Raw genomic sequence first — 25,909 nt, 5'->3', positions numbered from 1 at the left:
GAAAAGAGCGTCAAGAGAGTGAATGGAAAAGAATAAAGAGCGAATGGCAAGCAACAGAAGGGGAGGAGTCAACTCGCGACCCATGCCGACTTTCTGGCCTCTTTATATCTCTCCTGACGATCTGTCTCAACCTGAACAGAGCGAAGGACATGTAAATAGATTACTTGTCGCAACAACGCACTATCCAGCCCGATTCGGATGGTAGCCCCGAAATATCGTCCGCGAAGAACCACCCAGCACCGCTTGATCCACCTGCAACGCGGGCAGAAGAACAGCCACGCCCCATGAGACTTCCCAACCATCCTGGTCGAATCTCTAGCGGTTGACGTGAACGGAAGTATCGGCCGACACGGGATCACTGGGACTAATTGATCATCTTCATGCCAGGTTAATTGGGTTAAGCTCCGGAGAAGGACCACGCATTCCAGCGAAAGCAACAATCAGCCTTCCAGACGGCGCCATCCTAGCGCACCCTGATTCCGTGTGGGAACTGTCTCTGTGTGCGGGAACAAGTGGTGAACGGTCTCGATCTTCGACCAGTGAGGATGGAAAAAACATGCGGGTCGGAAGAAGCTAGCCACGCCAGACGCCCCTGGTTATTTCCGCGAGGACCACCGTGGGTCCGTCGCCCTATATCTTCGGTCTGCAGCGTTTCTTCTAGAGTAGCACGATATCAGCGAGCTCGGCCTGTCTATGACTGGGTTTCAATTGTATTTTCTGCCGACAGAAGTAGTAGAGACAACCAGCCTTCATGTATCGACACGCTGATCGAATCCTCTAGGCTACGATGCGCCCAGTTTTAATTCATGCACCGACATTCCAGCAAGAAGTATGAGCTCCATTCAATCAGACCTTCGCGCGAGCCTTCTGACCCAATCATGGCAGTATGAAAACTATTGTAATCGACCTGCGAATGTGAGTGCCACATGGCTGGATCTACTATTCAGCATCTTATGCCTGGCAATTCATCTGGATTAGCGCTCGGAAGTCCAGAATCCGACTCTATCGAAAGTCCCCAGGAAGCCTGCGACAGATTTTGCACGCAAGCGGCTCGCTGCCTTATCGAGGCCAAATATACAACACCGGCCAGGTACACGATCTAGGCTCTGCTTTTATACACCTGCACCGAATACTTCCAAAGCCAGGACTCCCAGCATGAGATCTGGGTCTTGATTGGAATCACCCTGCGACTGGCAATGCGCACGGGATTCCATCGAGACCCAGATCACCACCCGAAACTCTCCTGCTTCCAGGGCGAGATGCGACAACGAATTTGGGCATTACTGGCGCAGTTGGATGTCCTACTTCCATACCAAATGTGACTCCTCGAATGGCACGGAACGAACTCACAGACACGAAGCTGCGGCACAACTTGCTCGACGGGGACTTCGTCGAGGATTCAAAAGCCCTGCCACCGCCACGACCAGATACCGACGCCACGCCAGTCTCCTATCTGATAGACAAGAGTCGCCCGGTGGCCGTGTTTGCGGCAATCACCGACCACCTCGCCGCCACACAATCAAGTGCCTACCCATCCACCATCCGGCTGGACAGGCAACTATAAGATGCCCGCGCGGCAAGGTCGCCGCATCTGCGTTTCAGCAGTATTGCGCAGTCCGTGACGGAGCTGCCCATACCATCATGTGTCGGTACCAGCTCGAGATTCTGCACAAGTCCCGTTGCATCTTGCACTGCGAGTATCTCACAGAGGACCGGCTCAACCCCCAGTTCTCACAGTTTCGGGACGCGTGCATCGGTGCGGCGGTGAGCCTGTTGAAGCATCAAGCGGATATCGATACACAGACCCAACCGGGCGGAGTCTCGTGTCACAGTCGTTAGTTTGTGACGTCGCTCCATAGCCACGACTTTCTTCTCGCGGCGATGGTTGTGTGTCTGGAGCTGCACTGTCGTTTCCAGGCCACGGATGACAGTGAGGCGCGAGACGATCACCAGGACGAACGCGTTTCTTCCATGGAGGACTTGGTCTGCGCCCTCCAGGACTCGCACTGGATTTGGGAGGGCTGCGAGGAGGCTTCGAACGAGGTGATGCAGGCTTGGAAATCCATCTCCATTCTGCTCGAGAAGGCAAGCTTTCACAGCCAGGAATGAGAACCCTAAACAGGGAGGCGAGTGATTGGACCGACAGAGCGAGTCGGACTAGAGATTCGAATGAGTAGGAGTCTCGATTCGGCAAGCCGGGACTTTATGACATGGGGTGGAAATGCCCGAACTGGTCGCTTTGGATGCCGGAACGACGTTTTCAGGCCGGGATCCCCCGGACAGCGACGCAGGATATATCTGGGGGTTTTCAGGGTCGATCAACTGGGTATGTATCCCAGCTAAGCATTTGCTAACCGGCGACTAGCACGAGAGAATGTGGGGGCGACAGGCCGAGAAGTAGATCGTTTACTTTTTGAAGTCATCTGACGGTGGTTGGGGCAGGACATTGTACCGAAAACTGCTAGTCTAGTAGTTGTTAGTAGGACTACTTCAGCAACATACAACTTCCCATAGCAGCTGTCAATACTTGTATTGTGTTCCCAGAATAGGTTGGTGGAGCGAACCACCCGTCGGCAACGCTAGGAGAAATCTCTACCGGGCTCGGAATCCTCACCGCCATAATCGAGTTGCTTTGCTCTTAATCGTAGCAGTCGACCTACATGGGATGCGGAATGTGGCTGAAAGTATTCTGCAGAATTGGATTGCATTTGGTGCTGGCTGGGGTTATGAATTTTGGACAGACGGTGGCGTAAAGTATAGTCTAGGTATGCCACTGATGAGTGAGTGATCACCCTCCCCGCTACCTCGGCGACCAGACCGAGGCCAGTCGGGGGCGAGGGGCCGGAAATAGGTAAGACGAGCACGAGGATCAGCGCAACTTGGGCGAACCATTTATCGGACTAGGAAGTAAGCACGCAAGGTTGGAGTGGAAGATTGCGCGAGGTGAAAGAACCTGATGTTGTTATAGTTGGGGGAATTAGAGACGGGAGTTGACTGTATGTACAGTCCAACCGTATCAGGGCTATGGTGGGATGTCGATATGGATTGAATGTGGATGTGGATGTGTAGGGCCACCGCATGGAAAGGGTAAAGGTGGCCAGAGGGCCGTAGCGCCGTAACCAGGGCCGCACTGACGATCCATACTGGATTGGTCGTGGATCGACTGGCGAAACCTTGATGCCAAGATGGTGCTGTGCTGGGAGGGGTCAACCGTCGTCTTTTTTGCGGGTGATGGCCGATGGCGATGAGCAACTACTCCACCCTCCCATTTACCATCGATGTACTATCAACCCAACCCGATCTTTCTGCATATCGTTATATCCTGGTAAACAGGATCGCATGGTGGCCATTGCGGAGCGGAGCCTATCCCGGCATGTGAAGACCCTGGCGCCCTAACTGATCAACCTATCTATGTACCTGGTCAGTTGGCGGATACCACAACTGTGCGTATGTACACACACACCCCCGTGGACGAAGCATGTTTGCGTGTCATGATCTGCAGGAGCGCCTATCACCCTCACCGAGAGAAAAAATCCCCCAATGATGTGGATGTGATCTCGGGAACTCGTGTCGCCATGCATGCCCCAGGTCTCCTGCAAGGATGACCCCACAGTGAACGGCTCAAAGAAATGGCTGCTCTGTATCCAGTCTGATAAAGAAAAAATGACGATGATAGATGACGGGTAGGGTTGGACTTTGGAAGTGGAGACCGTGCACACAATAGATCATACAGCATCCTATAGAGCTAATGAGCCTTGCAACTGGTTTGGGACTGCAGCGGAAATGAATGGCAGTGCTCTGCTATTCGGACTTGTTGCCAGGAACGGTTTCTCCCAGGTGAGTATGCGATCGGTTAGGTTGAAACTCTTGTGTTCCGGATTGGCCGATGTGTAGCTATCCGCAATGCATGACTAGTCGCTGGGGAGCAGCCCATGGGAAGTAGGACACTGAGACCGGGATTCAAAAAAAGAGAAAGCACATCAGGCCCTGTCCACTCACAGAATGAGGGATACAAAGACCCAGATTCCAAACCAGAGTCATCCAGTGCACCAGCAAGAGGGAAGAGTTTAGAGACGGAGAGACGGAGAGGAGAGCCTGAACACGACCGCCTTCCCGGAGCGGGCGGTATGATCGACGGTGCGGTTACCATACGCTTACGCTGCGGCGGTGTCGGCTGGCGGCTTTCTTGAGGCTTTGCGTATTATTTCGGCGTGCGCTGGTTCTGCTGGTTCTTGTCCCGGCCTTCAAACGTGGAAACCTCATACTTCTCGACTTTTCTTTCCCTCCGTGCTCCCACCACCCCCCTTTTCTTTCCCCTCCCTCCCAACTCTTCATCCTCCTTTTGCATTCATCTTGAACGTGCTGGGAGGATCGCTCTCTTTTCATCTCGCCACTCTCCTTCTTCCAGCCTGGTCCCAGTCCTTGGCCTTGTCCCGCCAAGCTGACTCGGACCCGGGTTTCGGGCTCCCTCGTCCATGCCACGCTCATCCGCTGCGGGCAGGAAGAACCAGAGCAATCGGCACGAGAATGGCATCGTTGGCCCCGGCAAGAAAGTAACCAAGCAGAAGTCCTCCGGCCATCTGAACGGCTCGCTTGGCAACGGCTCTGCCTCCGGCCCGGGCGCCACCGCTCCCTTCGACCTGTCTTCCTCCCGTTCGACGAGTGACACCGCGGTCACCTCTCCGACAATTGCAAACAAGAGTGCTGATGGGTCGAAGGCCGATGGCAATGTGCGTGGGGTGGTGAATGGACATAACAAGGGTGTGGACATGGCCTGCGGCCAGGCCAACGATGCCGTGGCGCAGAACGGCGGCATGGCGAGCTCGTCTCGCAATGGCACCGCTAAACGATCGGGGTCGAACGCCTCGATCAATCCGCTCCAGCTCGCGTCGACCATCCTCAAGTCGTGCCCTATGTACGACACGATTGCCATCCTGATTTTTCTGCTGCAACTGCCTCCGATGGTCCTGACCCTCGTTCAATTCTTGTTCGCGTCCTTGACCTTCATGCCTCCCAGTGGTGCGGCCGCCGGTTCCTTGTCCTCGAATTTCGATATCTTTCAAGGTCCAGCGGGCACGCCGTCTTTGGGGACGATGATGGCAATGGACGCGTTCTGCCTTCTCTTCTGGGGTCTCTTCATGTGGACGTGGGCCCAGAATTTTGCCATCGATCTTGCACACGTTCAAGTCGCCATCACGCTTGGTGGCGGAGGATCCGGCAAGAATGGTGGGGTCAACGGTCTTTGTGTTGGGATCGTTCTGCTTCTTCATATCGTTCGCAGCAAAGGTGTACAAGATTTTGTTATGGGTCACCTCTTTTCCACCAAACTCATCAGCCCCCATCTTTTTTCACAATTTTCGAACCTTCTTCCCGCCGAGTTCCGACGCACCGAATCGCAGACGTCTCCGAGTTGGTTAAGGAGTCTCCTCGCTGTTCATATATTGGCCCAGGCGGGAACGGCGATGGCAAGGCGTTCAATGGCAAGAAACCGGTCTCCTGCACCTCCCCGCAGCGGGAAGCGTGGGGATACGGAGGCGTCGGCGGGATCGCAGGGTCAGGCTGATTCTGCACTTGAGTCTGCCGCCAGTCTTTCGTCTTCTCTCGTGGGCCCGGATGGTCAACTTGCAAAGGACGGCAAGGATCGCTTGACTTCCGCCAAGAAACGAAGAAGGCAAGCAAATCAAGTCCGAAGTCGTCAACCGTTTTGGGCGGCCCTGGCTAGTACAAAGGTCACAGTTATGCGGGAATATGAGCATTCACGAGCGTCATCGAAGACGGCCCGTGGGCTCACAATGACCGAGGAGGACTTGCACGGTGTTTCTCTTGACGATGGATTGGTATGGATCACAGATGTGGACAGTTCTTCGATCAAGTTTGCCGCCGGAGATCTCGTTGATGAATCCTCGGCGTCGAGCTCTTGTGATGTGGGTCGTTTGGAAGGTGACATGGAGCCGTTTTACGTCTGCGTCAACGGGGCGCTCTGGGCCACTGCAACGATATGCCGCGTCTCGGACTCCTCGAAAGGACCAAGCATAGTGCAATGGCGGGGTGAGATCTCCGGACTTGCCCCCAACTGTGCCTATACCTGCTCTTTTGTGCGGAGCGATACCGACGAGGAGATCTGTGTCACGAGCGTCAAGACTCCCGCGACTGCTGACGCTGAACAAGGTGAGTTTTGTGTGAAATTGACTATCCCTGCCGATTTGGAGTTGCTCATGAGTCTCACCCAACAAGCAGCTATTTCCGCGGCACCGACCCCTCCGCCACCGACCTACCGCCCCTCGTCTCCCACGACCACTCTCAAGAATTCCATTATCAACGCAGAGAGCAAGTTGAACGAAAAGCGCACCCGGTTAAAGAAGACCAAGAATGACCACAAACTCGTCATCTCAAAAATTCGCAAGGAGCTAGATAATTACAACCATCGCCTCCAGAGTGGAACGGATGAAAACAGACAAAAACAGCGTTCGCTCCAACTGGAGCGAAACATCCGGCAAACGGAGGAAGCCACCCTGGCACTAGAGACGCAGTTGGACAACATGGAGAATGTGCCGGAGGAGGAGGTTGAGCAGTGGACGGAGCACAAAGCCGATTTTGATCGCGAGATGGAACGATTCAACGCGGCCAAGGAGGCACTCGCAGAAGCTCGAATCACGGCCGCTCAGCAGGTGTCGCAGCTGGAATCGGAGTTGAATATGGTCATCCAGAAACGTGAGCGTCTCCAAGGCCGTCGTACCCGCGTCAATGAACAATACGAGCGCATCATCTCGGCCAACGCCCAAGGTCTGAACGAGAGAGAGCGTCGCGCGGCGGAACAGTTTGCCCGAGAGCAGGATCAAGCCAAGATGGAGAGCAATTTCCACGAGCAGTTCGCGAGCATCAGCCAATCTGTGCAGGACTTCCAACTGCGTACCAGTCAACTCTGGCAACAAGCATCTGCGGTTGAACAATCGATCCAACAGCAGCAGCAGCAGATGCTTTTGGAATCTGGTCCACTCACCCCCGAGGGCAATCTGCCAGGCACCAACCCCCTGTCTGAGACCACCGGGTCCTCTCTCAACGTATCAACGACCAGTGCTCCTAACAGTCGCGCATTGCTGGGTCTCAGCTTTGCTCCCTCACGCTCCAGCCCACTGCAGATGTCATCTCCCGTCCATGCTTCTTCGCATCCCACCAGCCCCGTGCAAGATGCTTTCATGCCCCAGTTTCCTAACTCGCCATTTGGCAACACCGGCTCCTACTTTGGATCCGATATCAACAATCGGGACCGCTCTTTCTCCAATCGTTCTGCTCGCAGCAGTCAGTATGGCTCAGACTTTTTCGAATCCACCCGTTTGCCGCCTCTTCAGCTCGATTTTTCCGAGCTGCTTGCTGAGAAGCAACGGTCTGGATCGGATGGAAATGGGTTCCTGCATCAGAGTGGCCGTCCCGTTCTGAGCCCATTCCAGCGAGCTGTGAGTCGGGGTAGCGGAGCTGGCAGCGGTAGTGGCAGCGGCGGTACCGGGAGTGGCAGTGGCAGTCCGAAGTCTGCACGCGAATGAGATCCTCGAGACCAACTTCTGCTGCCGGGCTAAGAACCGATCCTAGTCTTTTGCCTAGTCACTCGATCAGTATTTCAGTTGCGTGCACCGTCGAAGTTGTTCGCTCGAGTCTTTGCACTTGTGCTTTCCCTTCCATCTGGTTGAGATCATTCTTGCGTGTATCACCTTTTTCCTGTTTCAACGTTGATTCGCCGGGCTGTTCCATAGCGACTCTGTTGGTTATGAAGCAACCATCTCTCGCGCGGCGAGCTAACCGGCTATATAGATCGGGATGCAGTGAGATGAATCGCAGTTCTGTTCTAAGAGACTAAAAAAGCTTGTTCTATATGACCTCGATACATGTTTGATTTGCCTTGTAGTGCTATCCCGAAGGGTCAATGTGATCATAAAGACCAGTAATTGGAAGGATCACTAGTTATGATATCCTCCAAGGCCCAAACATCCTCATGTCTGGTCTACGTATAGATCACAGGTTCCCCCGGTCCCGGGGAGATGTGACCTTAGTCATCTAATCCACCGCATTCGCAATATCTACCTACGTAAGGGAACTTAACTTTACCAACTAATACGTGTACAATTTTCAACCCGATGAAGATACGCGGATTTTGAGTGGATTTCTGTCGATTGCTTCCAGGGGGCGAGGATCTTATCCCCATGGCGCCATCCCCACCTGGAGCCCACACCTCGCCCGCATCACAGAGGAAGCAGATTCCCGGCACCCAAGTCTTAAGTTGGCACTCTTCTGAGAGGCAAGCCAAGAAGCCCCGGATTCGTCGTCCCATCACAGCGTGTGAGGCGTGTCGCTCTGCGAAGGCGAAGTGCAATGGGCAGCACGGCTGTGAGCGATGCAAGAATCGCGGTCTTCGTTGCACGCACGCCACACCGCCGAATACAAGTGGCGGGCATGGGAATGGAAGTGTCAGGCCTGAAATAGTTGCGACCTCGTCCCCGTCGGTCGACCAGGTAATCCCAGTTGATGTTGCTCCCACTGCTGCTACGCCAGCACCAGCAGACCAGATCACATTACACTCAACGTCGGTTGACTTGAGCGGCGATCTCATTTCTATGGCTAGCAGGAACGAGGGAGCCATTCAGCATGTGCCTGCTAGCCACGCGATGGATCACTGGCGAGAGGACAGCTTCAACCAGGCACTTGAACAGTTCGACTGGGTCTTTCCAGAGCCAGACATTGGCTTGAATGTAAGCCGTCCATGACATATTCTCAGTTCATATCTGATAAAAAACACTTCTCCAGTCTCCTCGTCCGCAGCAGAATGAGTTTGACTTCTTGCCAAATCCTACAGGGGTGATTTCTCGGTCTGCAAATGACAGCACCAGGCCAAATTCAGCCTCACAATCCGTTTTCACGGGTCTGCCACAACAACCCCCAGTCCCATCACGGAGCTGTCAATGCCGAGCAAACATGATGCTGCAAGTCCCCAAGATCGAATGTGCCATCCAGGAGAAGCCCAAACCACAACTTGACCGGATGTTCAAAGTCACCGGCGACGTGGTCAGGAGCTGTCTCGAGTCCACGCGCTGTGGTTGCTACACAGGCCCCGTCGACCTCGTGTGCATAATGACGGTCTTCGAGCAGACGGCTGTCTGCTTTGACTTCATCGCGAAATCCGGCTTTGACGGCACTGTCAAAGTTGGTATCGGGGACTACTGCGTCTCACTCACTGACGACGTCTCATTGAAATGCATGCTAGTCTCGGACCTCGTCAAGCAAGCCAATGAATTGCTGGATTCACTGAACGAGCTCGCACAAAATATGTCCGCGTCGCGCAAAGACCCCGGTTTCAAAGCGATGAGTCGCTCGCCGGCTTGTTTGAATCAACTCAATCTCAATTACCTACGTGAGGCAACTGCAAGCTTTAAGAAGCTTTTTTGTTTGATCACGGATTTCTATGATGCGAATGACCCAGATACTCGGTGTAAAAAGGCAGATCAGTATCTGTCTAGAAAGAATGTTTAGTTACTCCTCTTGGGATTTTGGCTTCAAGAGACTGCGAGTCCACTGCTCAGCCGATCTGTGTTCTCTAGAGTGTGCTCAGAGCCTACATCTATATGCAGGCAATTTGTGGGTAGCTTTGGATTCAATTAATTATCTCTGGTCCCCTGCTCTGACTGCTCTCTTTATATCTGCATTATTGAACACTGAGATACCTGCCTGTGAATTTGATTTTCTTCTCCACGCCCCTTGAGAAAGATTCAACGTGCTCAAGGGTCTCAATCATGAGATTGAACAATTGCCGGTCAACCTTTGACCATTGCAACTGAAAATCTTCAATCGAGCTGTATCGGGAACTTATTCCGCCACTCCTCGCCATACCTGCGGAAGACTAGAGACATCACTCCCAATCCCAAAGATACGAAGGCCAGAAGGGAGTTTCCCCAGCCGTAGCCAAGCCTATCATAGAGAGGGATTCCCGCGAGAGGCAGGATAGCCGCCGAAATGCTCCGCAGTATGTTTCCTGCGGCAATTGCACTGGCCGCATACTTCGTGTATGCATCGATCATGTAAACATTAAAGGGAATCTTTCAAGAGTGAGTCAGCAATGCGATCAGGCTTCCCTGGTGAAAGTACTTACGAAGGTGAACATGACTCCAAACCCGACTAAGCCCGTCGCGACGATAGGAACGGCGCTGTTGACGTTCTTCTCGGTGGTCCACCCATAGATGAAAAATCCAATGGGAATTGCAATTGCGCCGTATAGCAACGAACCCAACCGATATCTGTCAGAACGCAAGGATTAGAGGCTACTTCGTAACGAGTACACGAAGAACAATGGCTTGTGTCCTCAACTCACTCGGGTTTTGGTGCACCGTGCTTCTCGCTGAGGTGCTTATGCGTTCTATCATTGGCAACGCTGGCAATGCTCAAAGAGATCAGAAAGCCGATTGCTAGGCCCAGGTAAACCAAGCCGAGTCTGTCCTCTCCATAATGGTACTGCCCTTCAAAAACAACGGAGAAGGTAGAGAAGAGCAGGTAGGTGAATCCATACACAACGGCGTTGTACACAGCCAAGCCAGTGACGACCGGACAGAACAAGAACATCTTGACAGGTCGACTGATAGCTCGCTTCAGGACAGCAGTTGCTGGTAGCTGGCGTTGGCCTTTCGCGTATAATGCTGGGTTTCCAGTGCTTTTGCGCAGCTTCTTGACCTTTCGTTCGAGAATGACTGGCGCATAGGTCTCGGTGTATGTCAAGGCACAAACCAGTCCCATGGTGCCATTCTGTAGTTGTTGTGAGCCGATGGATGTCTCGTGGCGATGAAATTGATGCAAGGGTTCACTCACCACGATCAGCAACAACCAGAAAACCCATCGCCATCCCTTCGCCGCTGCCAGAAAACTACCAGCAATGGGACCGACTGCCGGCCCGAGCAGGAATCCCATCGAGTACATGGACATCGCAAAGCCTCTTCGATTAACGGATACGAGGTCAGAGATGGTTCCGCCTGCGTTGTTGAGAGAGCACGACGCAGAGCACCCTTGTAGAAACCGCATGATCACCAATCCGCTCAGCGACGGTGTCAAGGCGCATCCGATCGAAAATGCGCTGAATCCAACATTTGCGCAGTTATAAACGATTCGACGGCCGACGATCTCGGACATGGGACCCATGATAATAGGACCGACGCCAGTGCCTAGCAGCTAACGGCGAATGGATCAGTCTGTCATCCCAAACAACAGTCTGAAAATGCGTACTTCAATTGTCACAATCAAAGTCCCGATCTCTTCGTTGGTTGTGTTGAATTCCTTCAATATCTGCGGCACTGCAGGGGCAATTGCCGACGAGGCTATCGACCTGGGACGCGCTCGTGTTAGAGTAGGCGGTTGATTGGTCTCGGGGCGACTCAACTTACGTCGAGAAGACGACACAAGTAATGACACCGACCAGCATACTTCGTCTCCAGGTAGGCCAATTGCGCGGATTGTGAGGATCATCGGGGCCATCCCAGTCAATCTCATTCGGATCGGATGGCTTTTCGTCGTCCGTCGTTGGGGGTGACCTGTTTGACTCGATGTCTTGTTGTTTCTCTCTCCCATCAGGGTTGTTCTTTCTTAGCTCTGAGCTTATGGCAATGTTCTTGTATTCGCGACTTGTAAGCAATTGATATGCCCAGGAAGCCGAGAACCTTACCTGTTGGTCGCCGTCATCTGCGTTCCTCGCCACACGAGCCATGTTGCTTCTCTCTGATAGCAGAATAATTATAGAATCCTTGAATTCAAGCTCCGATCGATACTTATACCTCCCTAGTCCTGTATAGGGAGTTTGTAAGCCGTCGCCGGGGAATTCGGAAAATCGGTTTCCCTTTTAGGCAATCGATTTCCCGCCGAGTATGGCGATGGACATAGTTTAAACACCTTTAGCTATTCGGAGGACTCCTACTCTGATAGGCATGGTATAGAATATCATGCTAACTCTAAGTATGCAGTATTATCCCGGGCTAGGCGGCTGGGACCGTAAACTCAAGTATACAAGGTCGAGTAATGTCAAAGACTGAAAAAAGAAGCCATGCGGCGCGCCCTAAACATACCCGCTTGGCAATCCAGACAACAATTGATTGAGGGAGTCCACGAAGGGCTCGCAGAGTTCAATCTATACACAAGGAAAGGCGGTGTGAAGGTACAATATATTCTTCAAAAGCTCCCCCGCAGAACTGAAACTGAAAGTACATCTCTTTCTCCATCGTGAACCATTACTGATTCAAAATGAGCCCAGACCCTTGCGCAGCATGTAGCTGGTCCCCTGAACGCCAAAGTCATTGCAACTACCAAAGCTACCTCAAATTGTTCTATGAAGCAGGAGACCGAGGCGTTTGGTCGTTAGGGTCAAAATTGATATTGAAAGATCGAGGTGGTAGCCTCCCGACCCTCGAGGTTCCCAATATTCAACTTGTGCAGGAACAGACATCTATTCCTGTTCCCGCCGTTGTCGAATCCTGGGAGGAAGGCGAACACACCCTCATATTAATGCGACGCATCACCGGTGAACCCCTCAGCAAAGCTTGGCCGAAGCTTTCCACCGATGAAAAAGAGAGGATAGCAAAGCAGACCGCTAAGTATCTGCAACAACTTCGCACGCTCCAGTCTGATAAAATCCAATCTCTTGGTGGCCGCCCAGTTTTTTCCAACTTCCTGTTTTGAAGAGACCCCGACAGTGAAAGAGCTACGAAGTTCATGGCGAACGCAAGAAGTGAGGCCCAAGGTGTGTAACATTGCTTCTTCAAATGAGCATATCCCATCATGAAGACTCATCCAATACGCAATGGACACTCATTAGACCATCCTGGAACTATGCCTAAAAATCGGAGACGGTGATCCTTTGACATCGAGTTAAGGGCGGTATTTATATATCACCGGTTCAATTGCGCACCTCCAGGGCTGGCAATTGAACTGGTGACTAAGCGGTTATCTTCATTCCAACCTTGGAAGGTTGGAAGGTTGGCTCCCTAGGTAGATTCCCACTCTTTCTTTGACCGACCATCTTCGCGATGGTAACTACGAAGGTGGCACGATGGACGTGGCGTCCATTTGCCATCAATCTATCTCTTTCAACTAGTAGCTGTGCTATGCCTTATTCAACCTTTGCCTCCCTTAATACTTCAATGATGGATAACAATCGTGAACTTTTCGAGTATACATCTGGTCGATGGATGTGAGTTACCCAGCACCCCCCCTACATTGCCCAGGTGCGACCGTAATAGCTTACTCATGTAGATACAACGAAAAAACACGCCTGACTGAACGTCATGGGGAGTTCAACATCGATGCGTTGAAAGACGCCGCGGCTGTGTCGCTGGAAAGACGCGGTACTGATATCAAGAGTCTGTCAAAGCTTGCCGAAGGAGGCTTCAACCGTGTTCTACAAATCACCATGCTCGACGATACTCAAATTCTTGCCCGGTTGCCATATCCCGCAACTGAACCAAGACGATTGGCCGTTGCTAGCGAGGTAGCGACCTTGACTCTTCTCCGTTCTCATGGTCTTCCTGTGCCCCGTGTGTATGCATACTCAACAGATGCTGGAAATCCTGTTGGTTCCGAGTACATTATCATGGAAAAGGTGCCAGGGAAACCACTCGGTGCTCGTTGGTTCGATCTGTCAGACAAACAACGCCTCAAACTGCTTCGGCAGCTTGTGCAGCTGGAGGCAAAACTGCATACTATTGAGCTTCCAGCAAGCGGAAGCATATACTATGCCAGAGATCTGCCTTCCGACTCGTCACGAATTGCTATCCCGGACTCGGATTTCTGTATTGGTCCCAGCGCAGCTCTCGAATGGTGGTTTCGTGAGCGTGCCACGCTCCGTATTGATCGCGGTCCTTGTAAGTGCCTCACACATTCGCTTGCCTCACTCCTCACCATGTGTCAGGTGTAAACGCGATCGATGTCTCCGTAATCCCGCCTTGAAAGAACTGTACTGGCTGCGTACACATGGCCGGCCGCGATTCCCATTTCAACGTGCATATCGCGAGAATATGGAATACCGATTGTCCCTCCCCAATGACCATATCCGCTCGCTGGAAGCGTACCTGAAAATTGCTCCTGAGCTGCTTCCATCGAAAGAATTGTTGCGCCCTCTTCTTCGCCATCCAGATCTCCAGCCGAACAACATTTTTGTCTCGGATGATCTCGACATTGTAGGATTGATTGACTGGCAACATGCATCTGCGTTGCCGCTCTTTCTCGCTGCTGGGATCCCTAAATTTTTCCAGAACTACGATGACCCTGAATCACTTGTCTTTCGACCGCCTCCACAAACAGATCTAAGCGGCATAGATGACGAGAGCAAGGCTGGCGCTCTTGATGTCTTTCGACGTCGCCATACACACTTTTTCTATCTGGCCTTTACGCAGCGTTTCAATGCACCTCATTTCCGCGCCATAGATCAGCCTACGAACATGCTTACCCGCCGTGTCTTTAACCATGCTGGAGAGCCTTGGGAGGGAAATAACATCCCTCTCCAGGCTGACCTTGTGCTCATTACCAAACTCTGGCACGAATACGCGACCGACCCATGTCCGATATCATTTCCTTCGGCCGAGGCTGATTCCATCATGCGCCAACAAAGCATGCAGGAAGAAGTTGATCTCCACCTCAAACAGATCCGCAACGTCATCGGCATCGGTGTGGACGGTTGGATCCCTCCGGACGAATATGAAGCTGCCTGTTCCCGTGCTCGTCAGATGAAAGTCGATGGCCTTGCCTCTCTTGACACCGAGTATGAACGCGAAATGACGGACCGTCACTGGCCATTTGACGACCACAACGAGGATGACTAGCGCGATTGTTTTTTATCACTAGGCTGCTACAACTAAGGTGTGGTAGTCAACAACCAATTTCGGGCATCAAGAGTACAAGAATTTCGTCCCAGCAGATCCAACTCAGCCTTGTCAACAATTCAAAGCGCGAGTGGAAAGCCTAGACAACGGATCATTCAGGGATCCAATATAAAGTTTGCAGATCAAACCAAGAGAAGTCTTGCAAATCATCCACGAATATTTGCGGCATGACAATGTTTTTTGGAATGAAGAACTTGGCTGGATATTGACCATCGACTTTCATTGATATACTGATATATTGAAATATGGACTGACTTTTCAGCGATCGTGAGCGGTAAAACAACGTCTGTATTAATCAGAGACAACAATATGCTTGATTTATTGAGCAATTTAAATATATATCGCAAAAAAAGTATATATATATATAAGCCACCTCTTGCTGTTTACGTGAAGCAACCCGATCTTTGATATATTATCGATCTTTGATATCTATTTTTGCTGGAGTATCCTCTAAGCCAAAAAGCCTACATGCAAGAGCAAAGGACCGTGTAAGATCTATATGCCACATTTTCACTCCACCCATGTTACCTTAGAAGCTAGACATTTTTGTATGTATTCACGGCACAAACTAATTGTCTAATTCTGGCTTTGGCATGTATTTTTATATCTACGAAGCTAGACAGACTGACATAAATGGTACATGTTATATACAGCGCCACGAATCTATCCCGAGGATCGCGGCATCCTCTTTCAGATGTTATTTCTTCGACATGCTCTGACGAATGAGGACTGCGACTTTCTAGACCTCAGTCCCCATCTTCCAGAACTTAGTATTGGCATAGGTCAGACATAACAGGTCCGGCGAATGCTCGTTGGAATCTTCCTTGGCATAGTCTCTGTCGGCAGTGCCGGTATTCGGGCCTTGGATCGCTCGAACAACCGTGCCTAGTACAATCGAGTGGTCCTGCACATCGATCTTCTGCGGGTGGAGGGTACATTCAAAGATGACGGGGAAATCGATATTCCCCCCTTCACATCCCTCCTGGTGGTGATCTGAAGCGTTCTTGTGTTTCCGTCGCAAAATCGGAAGAGGTCTTTGGCTTGCACTGCTCGGGGCATGTGGTTGGGAAGGGCTATCCAACACCCCAAATTCAAAGTCGCCATGACCACTCAGCATGGCTGCAAGGGTCAAGTTACCCTTGGAGAAGTCCCTGGCCAGAGTTGCAGTTGCAGATCCCGGGGCTAGTAGGTGAACCAGGAATCGGCCTGACGCGAGCAGCGCGTTTAACGTCTCGGACGGTCGGCGCACATTGAACGAGATCACCGGGTGTGGGATAAGAGTGACAGTATTGAAAGAGGAGACGGTCATGCCACGAAAAGAAGTTGTATCTGAGGGACCGGATGGATCGGTTGCTGTGATAATGGCGACTGGGTAGGGTACTCGGCGCATGAGAAGGCGGACATCTTCGGATATTGAAGAGACAGGGGATGGTTTTGAGATTTTTGTTGCACCTTGTGTCTCATTTGTTGTATTACCAGAGGAACTCTGGCTTCTTATTGAGGATTCATGCTTTAGAGAAACAGCACTGCTGTTATGTCGTTCGGAGTTTCGAGGTTGGTATGGCAGAGGTAGCGCTCGGTTATGGAAATGGGATAGCGAAGAGCAAGTAAGAGACGGCCCTAGGTAATATAACTCTGAATGCCCAAGAGGCTTCAATCAGCGAGGTTTCTCTGCCAAACAAGCTGCTCAACTTACCTCCGAAACCTCTCCGGGCCGCAGCCCGCGGGAAGGATAGCTTCATTATGTCAGTCTAGACAAGCTCGAACTCTTAACAGGCCCTGAAAAGCTGAAACAGGGAATTTCGAGCATAGATTACTACTCGTCGCTTCCTGATCACGCCGAAAACTCCAACAGTAAGAGCTGGCGCGAAACTGCGCGGCGAAGAGAGTCCCGTCCGCGAAAATCCCGGGCTGCTTACATAACCCGCGATAATTTCTCTGCGTTCGCAGCGGAAGTTGTATAGCATCAACGCAACTCTGCCCTTCGCCTCCCTGATCTCACTGAAACCCGCTCGACAAGACCCCAGGGCTTGGGTCTATTCAAGCACACCGCAATTGTCTGCGCAGCTCAACGCGTCCTCCATCCACAATGTCACTGCACACCTCTCTCCGCCGCACGGCGGCCACATTACCCAGCTCAACAAGCACCATCCTTCCTTCGAGCCGACTAGCCGCCTCACAAAGCAATGCCACAACCTTCATCTGCTCGCAATGCCGCCATGCCACCCTACTTCGTCGCCCAAAGCGGCCCTACACCTTCACCCAGCTCATCACTCTCTCCGACGGCAGCGCCTTCACCCACCGCACCACTTCTCCTGCCCCAGTCTACCGTTCTACGCGTGACACCCGCAACTCGCTTCTCTGGAATCCGTCCAGTAGCAAATTGATGAATGTTGAAGATGACGAGGCCGGTCGACTGGCCGCTTTCCGTGCCCGCTTCGGTCGCAGCTGGGATGCGAACACCCCCGTTGCGGAGACTGGCGCCGCTAGCCCTGGTGCCAGCGCCGAGGACGCTGCTACTAAGAAGGCTCGAGAGGAGGCTGCCAAGGCCCAAGCAGCGGCTGAGCAGGAAGAAGAGGATAATCTGTTGGATCTGATCAGCTCGTTCGGTCAGGAGGAGCCGCAGCCCTCCGAGAAGAAGAAGAAATAAGCCAGTGTTGGCCCTGAAATCGGAGGTGTATGGAACGATAGGAGGGAAGTAAGCAGGTGTGCGATTCTTACTGGCAATGGGTTCGGAGTTGGATTTTTGATTCTGTGTCATCTATCTTGTACAATATACTGCATATGTATTCCCGCGGATTTTACCAGATGACATTACTTTCATCACGTTTGGTTTCCGCCCTCGCAATCGAGCCCGTTCAACTACCTATATTGACAAGAACTATTTACCAGTATTAGTGGTGGAATTCCGAAGTACCAGCGGGTTGTCGATGGTGCTCGAGACGCCAGGCCAATCTATACGGCCGCGCCATCCCCATCGGGAACTCTTCTTGTCTCGCACGCTGCCTCCACCTGCGATCTTACGCTGAAACCTGACAGGGGCACCCAACGACCAATGACTCTCGATCCTCGCGGCGGCTGAGCACGGGGGATTTCTCATGCCTGACGCTACTGCAAGCACTCGGGGCTGAGTCCCCGCCTTCCTGGCCCCCAAGTGTTGGCTCTCCCTCTGGTGCACGTCGTGCTTCCATCTCTGCCTTCTCAAACATCCAAGGCAATATGCCCGGAAAGGAGTCATGGTCTCTCAGGGAAAAGCTTCATTTTCGACGATCAAAACCCAAAATAGCGGACGGGGACGGCAACCAACCATCTAGTCCTCAGAGAATACCCTCCAGCTCGAATACATCTGGCTCGCAGAGTATAGTCAACGACGCGAATTCACGGCCCGGACAAGCGACATCTGGTTCCTCCGAGAGACCATCGCAGCCCGACAGCTCGATTGAACCTCCTACTCAAGGTCCGATAGACCTTTCAAATTCCACGTCGCAGCCTGCCGTAGGAAGTGCAGATGCTCCCACTCAGGAAGCGCCCCCAGCCAAAAAAGTACGGGCGATTGACATTCCACCAGAACTTCTATGGGATCAAGCCTATGATGAAATCAAGAAAGAAGAGCCGAAACTGGTGGCAAGCTACGAAACAGTTCTGTCCCACGAGCTGGGCGGCTCCGAAAGCCCAAGTGAGAATGTGATTCAAGAATCTCAGGTTGAGCGGCGATCCCAGATGGACAAGCTTCTGGAAACCGGGCTAGAAAAGACAGCCAGGCTCAGTAAAGTCGAACAAGGCATTGGCACTGCCATCAGTGTTGTCATGTCCGTCAAGTCAGCCATCACCAGTGGCCTTTCTTCAGTGCCAGTAGCTGCTGTGGCCTGGACCAGTGTCTGTGTCGCCCTTGAGGTAAGCGAATTGCGTCTATTCTCGGTGCTCGATTCTTATACTGATTCGTCTGGAGGTCTTCCAAAACCCAATTGATCAAATGAGCTCCAACAGGGACGGCATTGTGACTGTTACATGCAAGATGAAATGGTATTCAAGTCTTTCAAAGCTTCTGTACAAGGAAGCCTCGAGAGAGGACGAACATTTCACAGAGTTACGGGGACTGCTGGCTGAGCGCGTCCTCGACCTGTACAAGGTGTTGCTCAAGTATATCATCAAAAGCATCTGCACGCACTATCGCAACCAGGCATTAGTCTTCTTGAGAGGCTTGGCAAAACTTGATGACTGGAGTGGAAACCTCGACAGAGTGACCAAGGCAGAGGAGTCTGTGCGAACAGCTGCCAGTGAGCTAGGCGACAGACAGAACAACATTTTCCTCGGACTCCTTGTCGATATACACATGTCCAAGGAAGAAAACAAGATCATGCAAAAGTGCTTTGTCGCTGACATGACGAGAGAGATTGAGAATATCCAAGCCCAAACAGACAAGCTGCTAGCTGAATCATGGCAATGGGTCCTCGGCACGTCGGAATGGCAAGAATTTATCGCTTGGGACGAGAGCAACGAGCACAGTCTGTTTTGGTTGAGAGGCGATGCTGGGAAAGGGAAGACGATGCTTCTTATCGGCATTGTGAACGAGCTCACGGCTCAGCTCAATACCCACTTCAGGTCTCATTTGTCGTACTTCTTCTGCAAGGGAGGCGATAGTAACTTGAACACAGCTACTGCAGTATTGAGGGGATTGATCTGGATGCTGCTCCGTCAGGACAAGTCGCTCCTACGCCACCTGGCTCCCTTCAAAGACCTAGGGCCAGCACTTTTCGAGGATCGCATGGCCTTTTATAACCTGGCAGCAATATTTCGAGCAATACTTCAGGACGACGCCCTCGGTAGGATCTATCTTGTGGTCGATGGCCTTGATGAGTGCCAAAGGGAACAACCTGGGCTGTTGCAACTTCTTGACCTAGTGAACGAGACTTCCGAGAACAGCAAAGTCAAATGGATACTTTCTAGCCGGAACGAACCTGACATATTGGAAGCTCTGGAGGATGAAGCAGGCTTACAGCTGTCACTCGAATCGAATACTGCTTCCGTGTCTGACGCAGTCAACGCCTATATCCGGTACAAAATGACCGAGGTTGGGAAACGATATGACCAGAAACTCCGGCGAAACAAAGGAAATCCTCGCAAAAATGAAGAGCTGCAGAAAATACTGCAGGATATCCAAACCGAGCTTCGACACAAATCAGACGGAACTTTCTTATGGGTAGCCCTGGTGGTCAGGGAACTCATGAAGTGCGGACCCGACAAGGCCCTCGAGAAAGTACAACAAATGCCTAGGTATTTGAATGGCCTCTACGCTCATTTCATAACCGAAATGATATCTTTGGACGACGCTGAAGAATGCAAAGCAGTGCTGTTGATCATGGTCAATGCATATCGGCCACTTCACCTATCTGAACTGGTGGCACTCGCCAGTCTATCTGATCTGAATGCTCATGACGAGAGCGTAAGACACTGCGGGCTACTGGGTCTTCAAGGTGATGATATTGTGTACTTTGTTCATCAGTCCGCAAAAGACTATCTCGTCCAAGACCAAAGCTCTTCGCTTCTATCTGATACCTTTCCCCAAGGACATGGTGCAGGGCACCGAGTCATCGTGTTTCGATCGCTTGAGCTATTCACGCATTTGGATCGAGACATATTTGCCTTGCACGATCCTGGATTTGACATTAATCATGTCCAAATCCCAAACCCCGATCCGCTTGAATCTCTCCGGTATTCTTGCTGTCATTGGGTTGATCATCTGTGCCATATAGAGACAATTGGTACAGACACCAGCCTCCTCGAAGATCCCAAGGTCGATCACTTTTGGAGAGGCCATTTCCTCCATTGGCTCGAGGCACTCAGTCTCATGAGAAGATTTCCCGCTGCTATATTTGCTATGGTCAAGCTCACCGAGCTACTTGCGGTCAGTCAGCGTAGCCCGCGTTCATACATCCTTCATGCTGACTATAGCAGAGAATCCTACCTCGGTCATCTCTGCTCCCGTTGATGGAAGACTTTCATCGATTTGCATTGTCGAACCGTTTCGTCATCGAAAGTTTCCCCCTGCAAGTCTATGCGTCAGCACTCATCTTCGCCCCAAGGAACTGTCTGACTCGAGACCTGTTCAAGGACCAAGAGCCAGAATGGATAACTACCAAGCCACTTGTGGAACCAGAGTGGGATGCTTGTCTTCAGACTCTTTACGGCGGTCAGACATCCATATTCTCCATTGCCGCTTCACCAGACGGTGCTCTTCTAGCCTCGGCTGGCAATGATAGGACTTTGAAAGTCTGGGAGTCTAGCAGTGGCTCGTGCCTGCACACTCTTACTGGTCATACCAGCAACATTGTCTCGGTTGCTTTCTCACAAGACGGGAGCCTTCTGGCATCCGGCTCCCTAGATGGGGCTATCAAAATCTGGAACGTCCAGAAGGGGGAGTGCTTCAAGACGCTCCAGGGGCACCGGGGAGTTGTTAACACAGTTGTCTTCTCACTCAATGGCAGACTCGCTTCGAGCTCCAGCGACCGAACAATGAAGATCTGGGACACTGAAAGCGGAAATTCCCAGTCCATCTTGGTCCATCAGACAGACGCTATTGTGAAAGCAGTCTTCTCACACGATGGCAAACGCATCGCCACCGGATCCGAGAGTGGCATTGTTGCAATTTGGGATGCTCACAGCGGCGAATGTCTCAAGAGGATACTGGGCCACACAGGCAAAGTTATCTCCGTCGTCTTCACGCCCGAGGGAAATATTGCGTCAGTAGCTACTGATCAGTCGACTCGAATCTGGGATTCTGCAAACGGTCGAATTTTGAAGATATACAAAGCTCCAGGGTTCGTCCGGTCAGCGGCTTGGGGACCCAACGGCCAGATCGCATTCGGTCTAGAAGATGGGGGAATTGAAGTCTGGAAGCCCGAGACTGGTGAGTGCCTGACCAGTCTCAAGGGCCACGTTGACTGGACCGACTCTCTACTTTTCACTTCGAACGGCTGGCTCGTATCGGGCTCGCGGGATGGAAGTGTCAAGATTTGGGACTCTAACAAGCCCTCGGTCGAAACCCTCGAGAGGCACCGATGGTTCACATTTGCGATGTGTGCATGCCCCAATGGTCTTACCGCATCTGCCGCCAACGATGGCACCGTCAAGATATGGGGCTCGGATGGCGTCTGTCTCAAAACCTTGAAGACTGGCTCCTGGCGTATTCAGTCGATTGCCTTCTCCACTGATGGAAGGAGACTTGCGTCCTTCCACTTCGGGACGATGAAGATCTGGGACTGGCGCGACGGTGAATGTGTTGATATTCTGAAGTGGGATCGCGTGCCCAAGGGTCATGCCTTGTCCGCTAATGGCAAACCGTTTGTTCCACTGAGTGAGGGCCGGTTTACTGGCATGGTGCAGGGCGACCATGGCCCCTTTGAGGGCTGGGCTCCGGGGTCCTCACGATTGCCTGATACTCTGGAAGTATCTGGGCACCGGGGCCATGGATACGAGCTGGATGAGACGGGCGAATGGATCACATGGAAGGGGCATAACGTGCTTTGGTTACCCTTGATGCATCGTCCACTGCATTTCTCCTTCTATATCATCCTGCCCGACGGTCTTGTTGTTGGCTCCCGCTCGCGTCGGACTCTGAGGCTTACATTCTCGTCTACCAAACTTCCGCTGTAGCCTGGTTCCAGTGCGTCATAGAGCGGGTGGAAAGAGCAATATGAGTGATGATATGAAACGAGAGTTTCAAAGGGCAATATCGACTGTTAGACCATAAACTGAGTTCATGCAGCCTAATTGCCACTGCCTCCGTAATAAGGAGCGGTGATTTATGAAGCACAGTTGCACAGTTGCAAACCGTTGCTCATAACTTTCATCATCTAGCTACCTGTGCAGGTAGATATGTAGATAGATCTATCTAGACCGAGGTAACCACCAACTAGGTATCTCTAAAGTATAGAGAATGCGGATCTCATACTTACGTCCACGGGTGGTCGACGATGTAATCAGCTAAGCAACTTTGGGAGGCGGCCTACTAGAGTACCACATCACCATCTCTCAAGCGCGGCTTTCTTCATAAAGGCTTTTTCTCAGTCAACACCTCATCACACTGTGCGATAATTCCAGCTCTTGCCCTCAAATCAAGTACACAGGATACTCGCGCCTACCCGAAAAAGATCCAGACATCAGCGATCCATGCCATTGCATTATTCGAGGTTCGATTATGATAGGGAAACACTCCGATATGGCGATCTGAGATTCGACCGGGGTATCGCTGTTCGTTTTATCTTTGCCGACTATGCTCTCCGAGCGACAGTCCAGCGAATAGAGATGCTGGAGAAACGAGCTGCTGCCCTTCAAAAGGTGGTCGACGAAACTGAGCTCGTCCGCATTCACGCGGAGCTGGATGAGCTTCGACAACAATGCGGCCGACAAGAGCTTAAGCTTTATGAAGCCGAGTCGATGATTCCTCAGCGGCCTTTGAAATGGAACTACGATTTCTTGAGACGTCAGTCCCGATGGTGGATGCGAAAAAAGCTTGTTCAAGACTGTATCGACCGTGCAGGTTGTTGCAGCCGGGGCTGTGGATGCTGCGGCCAGCGCCATTTGAAGTCAGACCGAAAGAAAGGCCTTGGACACTGTACAGTGGAGTGTTTCTGCTGTCTTACCTACCGGGGATGTGAGCTGTCGGCGGAAGACAAAGTTGATGCTGAAAGGAGACTTGGTGATCGCCTTTGGAGTTGCCACTCGTTCTATCTGCTGAGAATGTGCGAGGCTTATTTCTCAATACCTAGTTTGTGGTCACTGTGGCGTCTGAATTAGCGTTGACTAGGTTGAGCTGGCTATTGAATTGTGGCTTGGACGAGTGAAGATGAAATTCTTGTGGCTCTTGTGGCTTAATGGCCTGTCTATCTAGTTTATTGGCTTGAAGTAGGACCAACAATTTGAATCAGCAACAGGAAAGTCTCTTGGGGATCGATGGTCCAGTTCAACGATCGACGTACTATTAGATACTATTAGCTGGCTATAGACTCTATTCTCCAAGCACTGAGCACGTCAAATATAATACCCAAATCCAATCTCTGGGTACACAAGCCCCCTGCATTCCAGGCTGGGGTTCGCTCTGCTCAGCCGAGCTCATGCACAGCCTGCGGCTGCGTCGGCGAGGCCGCCTGTAACGAGCCTATCTCATGAATCGCATTCTGCTCCGAGCACATCTCCGAAGTTCGCATGGTGGAATCGGTCTGGGCCATCGACTGCGTCTGTGGGGTCATATAGGCCGGGGACCACGCAGGCCCGCCGTCCGAGGGGACTTTGCTGCGTCCAACGCAAGCCACGAGCTTCTTTCGGAATATATAAAGAAGGACGAGGAGTCCGACGCCGGCGACACCGCCAACGACGATACCAGCGATTGCGCCACCAGAGATTCCCGAGCTAGCGTGTTGGGATGCGCTGCTGCTTCCTGTGGCTGTCGGACTGGCTGTGACTGAGCTGCCCGTAGTGGTAGATTGGGTGGCTGTGAAAGCTAGCAAAATATCAGCATCGATATAGGGTTGCGCATCAGGCCTCCACATTCTTACTATCGAAACTATTGGATTCGGTGATGGTGATCTCAGGTGTGGCGGTGGAGGCAGCGAATCGTGCAGGGAGAGTGCGATAGAGAGTGTTCGCGACCCAGTTGGCCAGACAAGCGTATTCGGTGACGCCTTGCGTGTAGTGAGAATCCTCTGTGGGAAAGATCGTGTAAGACCCGCATGAGAGTGTGCCACCACTAGTTTCTCGACTGCGTCAGAAGATGGTTTCGAAGGGATGGGACAAACGACATGCATACCACACGATATACCAACTCGGTCTTAGCAATGTTGAACCGGAGCAGCTCGTGGCAATGGGAAAAGAGCTAGATGGATCAACGCAGCCTGCATATCGACCGCTTGTGTAGTAGATTTCGGTCGATCCGCAGACAATCGGTTGTGCTGCAACAGATTTAGCGGACGATTCGTTTAGCTTCTGGAGGAAGTCGACGAACGCGTTGCCTGTAAATACCAGCCCTTGAAATTAAAGCTAGTGTGATAGTCGGCAGCAACAAAAGTCGTAGACGCGAGCGACATCGTGATCAATGTTGGTCTTCAGGAAGATCTGGCTTGGACATGCCAATTGCCCCTGAGGGTAGAAGTCGAACAACGACACCATGCATGGACAAGAACCGGACCCTGAAAAAACATAAATACTCAAGTCCAAGCGAAGTCCAGGGATCTCAGGGTTTAGTTCCAACCATTCTATACCCACAGCGACGGCCAACGACCGAATAAGGACGCCGTTCAGGGACGGGCGGGCCGATGGGGGCTGGAAGTAAAACGCGCTTGCGAGCGACTGCATAAGTATGCCAGGGGCCAAGCACCAAGCATTGGTGGGTTCGTTATCATGCTGCGCACCAAAAGTCCCTGCTGTGATGGCGTATCTCACTGTCGCGGTCATCCAATCACGGGCAACTGGTTCTCACGATCTCTATCGGGAAGTTCAGCGCGAGCCAAACAGCAAAGTGGTGACAATAGCCTTCACAGGAGATTGAACCAGGTTTATAACCAGCCATTCAACAACAACAACCGTGCTTACCAGGCCGTCAACTCTAGCGGGTCTCTCCTTCAGCGGTAGGAAAAGGTGTTTCGGCCTGCCGACTGTCCAGCCACAAGGGATTACGCAGAACTCCAAGCTACACGCACCGGTAGAATCCATAGAACCGGAAATCAAAGTCGGGCGGAGTGCGCTGATCGTACCGAAGGTAGTGGAATGGTTTTTCTAGTATGAATCACACGTTCAGCCTAAATTATCCATCTATGATCTCGGCAGGTCGAAGCAATGAAACTGAAGAAATGAAGGCAGAAAGAGCCGTCTTCAGGCTAAATCGACCAGATTCGGCAAAACCCTGTGTGAGACTCACACCAGATCGACCTCGGAACTTACTATATTCTGTTTACAAAAGAGGGGAGGCGGGGGAATTCCCCATACAAGATCTTGGCTCGAAATACTATAAGTTCGGA

At 51.9% G+C, this 25,909-nt stretch overlaps 12 protein-coding genes across 12 annotated transcripts; 9 read left to right on the top strand and 3 right to left on the bottom strand.

Moving 5' to 3' along the window:
• Positions 1-1,330: 1,330 nt before the first annotated feature.
• N7459_009478 (uncharacterized protein) lies at positions 1,331-1,564 on the top strand (the record flags this gene model as incomplete). Its single annotated transcript, XM_056948646.1, has 1 exon — positions 1,331-1,564. The coding sequence occupies one exon, from the start codon at positions 1,331-1,333 to the stop codon at positions 1,562-1,564; it is 234 nt and encodes a 77-aa protein (XP_056795871.1).
• A 77-nt stretch (positions 1,565-1,641) lies between these two features.
• N7459_009477 (uncharacterized protein) lies at positions 1,642-2,109 on the top strand (the record flags this gene model as incomplete). The annotated part of the gene is made up of 2 exons (XM_056948645.1): positions 1,642-1,764; positions 1,840-2,109. 2 exons carry the CDS (start codon positions 1,642-1,644, stop codon positions 2,107-2,109), a joined length of 393 nt encoding a protein of 130 aa, XP_056795870.1.
• A 2,366-nt stretch (positions 2,110-4,475) lies between these two features.
• N7459_009476 (uncharacterized protein) lies at positions 4,476-7,541 on the top strand (the record flags this gene model as incomplete). Its single annotated transcript, XM_056948644.1, has 1 exon — positions 4,476-7,541. One exon carries the CDS (start codon positions 4,476-4,478, stop codon positions 7,539-7,541), a length of 3,066 nt encoding a protein of 1,021 aa, XP_056795869.1.
• A 654-nt stretch (positions 7,542-8,195) lies between these two features.
• On the top strand, positions 8,196-8,756 carry N7459_009475 (Zn(II)2Cys6 transcription factor domain-containing protein; the record flags this gene model as incomplete). The annotated part of the gene is made up of 1 exon (XM_056948643.1): positions 8,196-8,756. The coding sequence occupies one exon, from the start codon at positions 8,196-8,198 to the stop codon at positions 8,754-8,756; it is 561 nt and encodes a 186-aa protein (XP_056795868.1).
• A 208-nt stretch (positions 8,757-8,964) lies between these two features.
• On the top strand, positions 8,965-9,519 carry N7459_009474 (uncharacterized protein; the record flags this gene model as incomplete). The annotated part of the gene is made up of 1 exon (XM_056948642.1): positions 8,965-9,519. The coding sequence occupies one exon, from the start codon at positions 8,965-8,967 to the stop codon at positions 9,517-9,519; it is 555 nt and encodes a 184-aa protein (XP_056795867.1).
• Positions 9,520-9,830: 311 nt separating this feature from the next.
• On the bottom strand, positions 9,831-11,734 carry N7459_009473 (MFS transporter; the record flags this gene model as incomplete). The annotated part of the gene is made up of 5 exons (XM_056948641.1): positions 9,831-10,082; positions 10,136-10,280; positions 10,355-11,202; positions 11,257-11,356; positions 11,415-11,734. The coding sequence occupies 5 exons, from the start codon at positions 11,732-11,734 to the stop codon at positions 9,831-9,833; spliced, it is 1,665 nt and encodes a 554-aa protein (XP_056795866.1).
• A 1,426-nt stretch (positions 11,735-13,160) lies between these two features.
• On the top strand, positions 13,161-14,837 carry N7459_009472 (phosphotransferase family protein; the record flags this gene model as incomplete). The annotated part of the gene is made up of 3 exons (XM_056948640.1): positions 13,161-13,210; positions 13,273-13,880; positions 14,083-14,837. 3 exons carry the CDS (start codon positions 13,161-13,163, stop codon positions 14,835-14,837), a joined length of 1,413 nt encoding a protein of 470 aa, XP_056795865.1.
• Positions 14,838-15,636: 799 nt separating this feature from the next.
• Positions 15,637-16,287, bottom strand: N7459_009471 (flavin reductase family protein; the record flags this gene model as incomplete). Its single annotated transcript, XM_056948639.1, has 1 exon — positions 15,637-16,287. The coding sequence occupies one exon, from the start codon at positions 16,285-16,287 to the stop codon at positions 15,637-15,639; it is 651 nt and encodes a 216-aa protein (XP_056795864.1).
• A 699-nt stretch (positions 16,288-16,986) lies between these two features.
• N7459_009470 (mitochondrial 54S ribosomal protein bL31m) lies at positions 16,987-17,547 on the top strand (the record flags this gene model as incomplete). The annotated part of the gene is made up of 1 exon (XM_056948638.1): positions 16,987-17,547. One exon carries the CDS (start codon positions 16,987-16,989, stop codon positions 17,545-17,547), a length of 561 nt encoding a protein of 186 aa, XP_056795863.1.
• A 569-nt stretch (positions 17,548-18,116) lies between these two features.
• On the top strand, positions 18,117-22,550 carry N7459_009469 (uncharacterized protein; the record flags this gene model as incomplete). Its single annotated transcript, XM_056948637.1, has 3 exons — positions 18,117-18,791; positions 18,847-20,802; positions 20,850-22,550. The coding sequence occupies 3 exons, from the start codon at positions 18,117-18,119 to the stop codon at positions 22,548-22,550; spliced, it is 4,332 nt and encodes a 1,443-aa protein (XP_056795862.1).
• Positions 22,551-23,066: 516 nt separating this feature from the next.
• N7459_009468 (uncharacterized protein) lies at positions 23,067-23,481 on the top strand (the record flags this gene model as incomplete). Its single annotated transcript, XM_056948636.1, has 2 exons — positions 23,067-23,379; positions 23,447-23,481. The coding sequence occupies 2 exons, from the start codon at positions 23,067-23,069 to the stop codon at positions 23,479-23,481; spliced, it is 348 nt and encodes a 115-aa protein (XP_056795861.1).
• Positions 23,482-23,998: 517 nt separating this feature from the next.
• Positions 23,999-25,346, bottom strand: N7459_009467 (uncharacterized protein; the record flags this gene model as incomplete). The annotated part of the gene is made up of 4 exons (XM_056948635.1): positions 23,999-24,396; positions 24,452-24,654; positions 24,703-24,904; positions 25,100-25,346. 4 exons carry the CDS (start codon positions 25,344-25,346, stop codon positions 23,999-24,001), a joined length of 1,050 nt encoding a protein of 349 aa, XP_056795860.1.
• Between the last annotated feature and the right edge of the window lie 563 nt (positions 25,347-25,909).

Source organism: Penicillium hispanicum (genome assembly GCF_028827665.1).
Source record: "Penicillium hispanicum strain IBT 35686 chromosome Unknown utg000008l_segment0_segment0, whole genome shotgun sequence".
NCBI lineage: Eukaryota > Fungi > Ascomycota > Eurotiomycetes > Eurotiales > Aspergillaceae > Penicillium > Penicillium hispanicum.
Note: the sequence above shows the minus strand (reverse complement) of the source record. Positions and strands in the feature narration are given on the sequence as shown.